At 38.4% G+C, this 5,313-nt stretch overlaps 1 protein-coding gene across 1 annotated transcript; it reads left to right on the forward strand.

The window, feature by feature from the left end:
• The first annotated feature begins 3,904 nt into the window (after nt 1–3,904).
• On the forward strand, nt 3,905–4,861 carry LOC100516618 (putative olfactory receptor 2W6). Its single transcript, XM_084967732.1, has one exon. It carries the CDS (start codon nt 3,905–3,907, stop codon nt 4,859–4,861), a length of 957 nt encoding a protein of 318 aa, XP_084823858.1.
• Nucleotides 4,862–5,313: the final 452 nt, after the last annotated feature.

Here is a 5,313-nt window from a genome sequence, read left to right on the forward strand (position 1 = left end):
GAATTAGAAAGTCTTAAAACACACACACACACACACACACACACACACACACACACACACACACACACACACACACAGCAGTTCCTGCTGCAGCGCAATAGGATTGGCAGCCTCTTGGGAGTGTGGGATGCAGGTTCAATCCCTGGCCCAGCCCAGTGGGTTAAGGATCCTGCGTTGCCATTGTTTTGGCTTAGGTCTGCTGTTCAGACCTGATCCCTGGGCTGGAATTCCATATGCCATAGGGTGGCCAAAAAAGAAAACAAACGAACACACAAATTATGGTTCTACATCACATAATACTATATTGAATATATATATATATATATATTATATATACACTATGTTGAATGTATATACTATATTGAATATATTGAGTGAGCTCTCAGTTGAGTATTAACACAGGGACTTCAAACTCCAGCATGAATGAAAGAAACTTATAAAATATTCTTCTGGGTTTACTATGGCTTAACATTTACCTCACGTTCTATTCAGCATAGAACAAGTGGTTTGTCTAACTATGAAGTGTTCATACTTTTCTTAACTTTGGTACTTGATAATTCCTTAAACAGACTAAGCAGTAATTCCCTGTCCTGGTTCTTTGGAAACAAAGTAGATAATAGCTGGTATTTGGAAATTATTTGGTTCAATTTTTAAAATTTTTGCGAAATGGAAATTACATGTTTAAGGGTCCAGAAGTCACAAAGGATTTACAAATGTGTCTTGTTTTCCATAACAATAAAAACTTATTTAAATGCAGTAAGTGATAAATTGCATCATGCAATTAAGTCATTAACATGTACGGATCTTGTGGGAAAACTATGTGTCACTGTGTTTTGAAGCTATTCTATTAGGTTTGAATAAGGATAGGTATAATCACATATAATTTAAAAGAATATTCTTGGAAAACAGGAATTAGCCATTAATCAAAGTTCAGAAATGCAAGAATTCAGCCCTCACAAAGGGAAGGTTTGGAAAAGGAGAGCAGCGATTAAATACTGATGTGAAAATATGAGGAGAAAGGCAGACAGTGAACAGATGGTTTAACCACCAGAAAAACTTTGAATCAGAATAAAAAAATTCATGGGAATAATTCTGGTTGAATAATCTCATGCTTTGAGGGTCCTTTGGTTGATCTGAGGAACAAGAAAAATAAAGTAACTTGGGTTTGTACTCTATAGTTGATAAACGTTAACATACATACATATAAGTATATAGTTACACAGACATAGGGAAAATTCCAAGTATGTTAACTTTGGAATGAGACGGTCACTGTCAATCACAGTTGCCCTGCACTTCTTTCCAGTAGGGCCAGACCTTAAGCTCATTCTAATAGACTTTCTGTGCCCAGTGTAGCCGGTATTAACACACACTGGCGGCAAATTTTAACTGTATTTCTTATTTGCTGAATAAAAATATGACTTGCTTATTTATATTGCCTGTTAATACCATGGAAGCCACCTGCTTTATTAATTTATATGTTAAAAAAAAAAACTCTGCACTAAACTTTGGGCAACAAATCAAAAGAAATGAACTGCAATCTCAACCACAACTCATTTAGCTTCTTCCTATGCAGATTTGCGTAATTGTTGTTCTGCCTGCCTCTATAGCTAGAGTCAAGATTAGTGGCGTCACCTCTGGAGTGAAATTGCCGGAGTTCCGGTCAGTTCAATGTACCAGCTGTGTGATCTGGGGTGGCTTTTTTTGTCATTCTCTTGGCCTCAGTGGCTTAATTTGCAATGTTGAATAATTAAACTGCTGACCTTCTGGGGCTACTTTGAAAATAAAATGAGGCAAATTATGTCAACATGTTAACATTAGTGCCTAGCTCATGAGGTTCATAAATACTATTTACACTAACATTTAAATGACTCTAATATATATCGTTATTTTATTTTTTCTTTTATATTTTGAGACATTTTAGTTATACAGAAATTTACAGACTAGGAGAAAAAATAGACATACTCCACCATTCAGAATTAATAGCCATTCCTATGGTCATACTTCCTTCTAGCTATTTTTAAAGAAATACATTATAAATATAGACATAATTACAAATTTTGATCCAATTTCCTCTCCAGAGATATCCTCTATTATACTCCAAGTTCATTTGTATAGACATATATATTCTTTCTTAACCATTATGAAATATATATTTTTTAAAATTTCCATTGTATAAGAGGTGGAAGGAAAGCCCTTAATGTTGGCTTGTTTATAAGTGTTGATCCTCAGTTATTCAATCAGTGGATTGTCTATCCACCTAAATAGTATCACATTCTTTTATCACCACGGTAATTTTTTTTTTTTTTTTTTTTTAGGGCCACACCCAGGCGGCAACCCAGGAGGTTCCCAGGCTACAGGTCTGATCAGAGCTACAGCTGCTGGCCTACACCACAGCCACAGCAACATCAGATCCGAGCTGCGTCTGTGACCTACACCACAACTCACGGCAATGCCGGATCCTTAACCTACTGAGCAAGGCCAGGGATCGAACCCAAAATCTCATGGTTCCTAGTCAGATTCCTTTCCACTGCACCACAACAGGAAATCCACCACTGTAAAATCTTGTTCCAGTTTCTGGAGTAATGACTTTGACAATCTTATAATTTCCAACAAGTGTCAAAGTTTTGTTTTTTTGTTTTTTTTGTTTTGTTTTGTTTGGTTGGTTTTTGGCCATGCTCATGGTATGTAGAAGTTCCCAGGCCACAGACTGAACTTGATTTCCGAGCAGGGACCCAAGATACTACAGTGACAATACTGGATCCTTAACCCACTGTGCCACAAGGGAACTCCAAATGTCAAAGTTTTAATGTACAAAATCTTAAAGGGGGTGTTGGAAACACATGCCATGGTATTATTTAATTATGGCAAAGTATTCTTAGACCAGTAACTTTGAACTTTATTTTGTGCCCCAATGTACCTGAGAGATATAATGCATTCCCTTTCAGTAAAAATCACACAACTCTAGGAATTCCCTTGGGGAGAAGTGGGTTAAGGATCCAGCACTGTCACTGCAGTGGCCTGGGTTGCTGCTATGGCTCAGGTTGCATCTCTGACCTGGGAACCTGCACATGCCTCAGGGGGGAAAAAAAGTCACAATTTTATTAATTCTCACTAACTGCAGAATTACTAGAATGAAACTTTTGCCTCGGTTAACTTACATTACATAGTATACTCACACTAAGACATAAAACCACTGCCAAATAATTGAAAGTATAAAGTATCATAGAAGATACAAAATCTTTCAGTTCTATGGGATCATGAGGCAGATAAATAAAATAATCATCTAGGCTTCCTGGAAATAAAGTTCTTTTTGAGAATAAAATATGACTAAGTGGAGAGGCAGGGCTATTGACAGAACATTAAATTCAATTCCACTGGGATTGAGTTCTGAGAAATGCTTTTTTTTTTTTTCTTTTTCATTTTTAAAGGAAAGCATTCCCAACTTCAGAAAAGTCACCCAATCCCAGGGTTATAATACACCCTGGTAATGTAAAACACAATTTTATCATAGCGGTTTAGGATAAGGCTAGGTAGAGGGGCAGGGGATACATTAGGTTCATGCTCCAATAAATGGAAAGAATAGAATCAAAGGTATAGCTATAAATGATAAGGAAGTCATCTTCTTCCTAATTTTATCAATCACTTGAACCCTGTTGAGTTTGGATATGACTCTAGGTTTCCCAGTATTGATGAGAAAATGTTTAGAATGAGATTTCACCTAAAAGCAAGCCTGGTTCTCTGCTCTTTAGACCCAAGCATGACTTAACTAACACCTACTGAAATTCTGAGTCAAGCATCCAGCATATCCAAAGAAGTTTCCATTCTACCATTTTACCAGTCATTCCATTTTGAGGGAATATATCTATGCTCTTCATACATACTAATCTTTTTCCTAACAGGTAATATGTGGTCACAGGTGATGGAAAAGGACAATACAAGTTCTTTTGAAGGCTTCATCTTGGTGGGCTTCTCTGATCGTCCCCACCTAGAACTGATCCTCTTTGTGGTTGTCCTCACTTTTTATCTGCTAACTCTTTTTGGCAACATGACCATTATCTTGCTTTCAGTTCTGGATTCCCGGCTGCACACACCAATGTATTTCTTTTTATCCAACCTCTCATTTCTAGACATGTGTTTCACCACAGGTTCCATCCCTCAGATGCTCTACAACCTTTGGGGTCCAGATAAGACCATCAGCTATCTGGGATGTGCCATCCAGCTCTACTTCGTCCTGGCTCTGGGAGGGGTGGAATGTGTCCTACTGGCTGTCATGGCATATGACCGCTATGTTGCAGTCTGTAAACCTCTGCACTACACTGTCATCATGCACCCATGTCTCTGTGGGAAGCTGGCTTCAGTGGCATGGTTGAGTGGCTTTGGCAATTCTCTCATAATGGCACCTCAGACATTGATGCTACCCCGCTGTGGGCACAGGCAAGTGGACCACTTTCTCTGTGAGATGCCAGCACTAATTGGCATGGCCTGTGTAGACACCATGACCCTTGAGGCACTGGCATTTGCCTTGGCAATCTTTATCATCTTGGCACCACTCATTCTCATCCTCATCTCATATGGTTATATAGCACAAGCAGTGCTTAGGATCAAGTCAGCTGCTGGGCGGAAGAAAGCCTTCAACACCTGCAGCTCCCACCTCATTGTTGTCTCTCTCTTCTATGGTACGATCATATACATGTACCTCCAGCCAGCAAACACTTATTCCCAGGACCAGGGCAAGTTCCTTACTCTTTTCTACACAATTGTCACTCCTAGTGTTAACCCCCTGATCTACACACTAAGAAATAAAGATGTTAAAGAGGCCATGAAGAAGGTACTAGGGAAGGGAGGTGCAAAAGCACAGTAAAAAGTCATCAAATTTTGAGATTGTCTTTTGACAAATCTTCTACATATATTGTTAGACCCAGGATATAAAGGAGAGTTCTAACGTTACAGAGTGAAGAGACACTTAATGAGATGGGGGCAATTCAGTGGTTTAGCTAGGCTGAGAAAATGCAAATTCTTGAGTTAACAATCACTTGTACTTCTCTCAAGTCCTTCTAAGTCAAGCATTCATCACTAGGAGGGTTCCAATCCAGGATAAAACAGTGGTCTACGCTTGCAAAAACCAACCATGAATGTGGACGCCAGGCATTTTTATGCTTAGTCTAGCTTCCATCACAATGATTATACTTAGTAAGTCCTCAACATATTTGAAAAGACTGAACTTAGAAGTGAAGAAAAATACTTATTTTTTCTAGAATATTCAAATGTGCTTTTATAGTGCCAAATGCCTGGACAAGAGGCAATATAAATTGT

This window comes from Sus scrofa, chromosome 7 (assembly GCF_054392235.1).
Source record: "Sus scrofa isolate SSC_HxYL_T2T_F1_AM1 chromosome 7, Sscrofa_HxYL_maternal_Yorkshire_Landrace_v2.0, whole genome shotgun sequence".
Taxonomy (NCBI): domain Eukaryota; kingdom Metazoa; phylum Chordata; class Mammalia; order Artiodactyla; family Suidae; genus Sus; species Sus scrofa.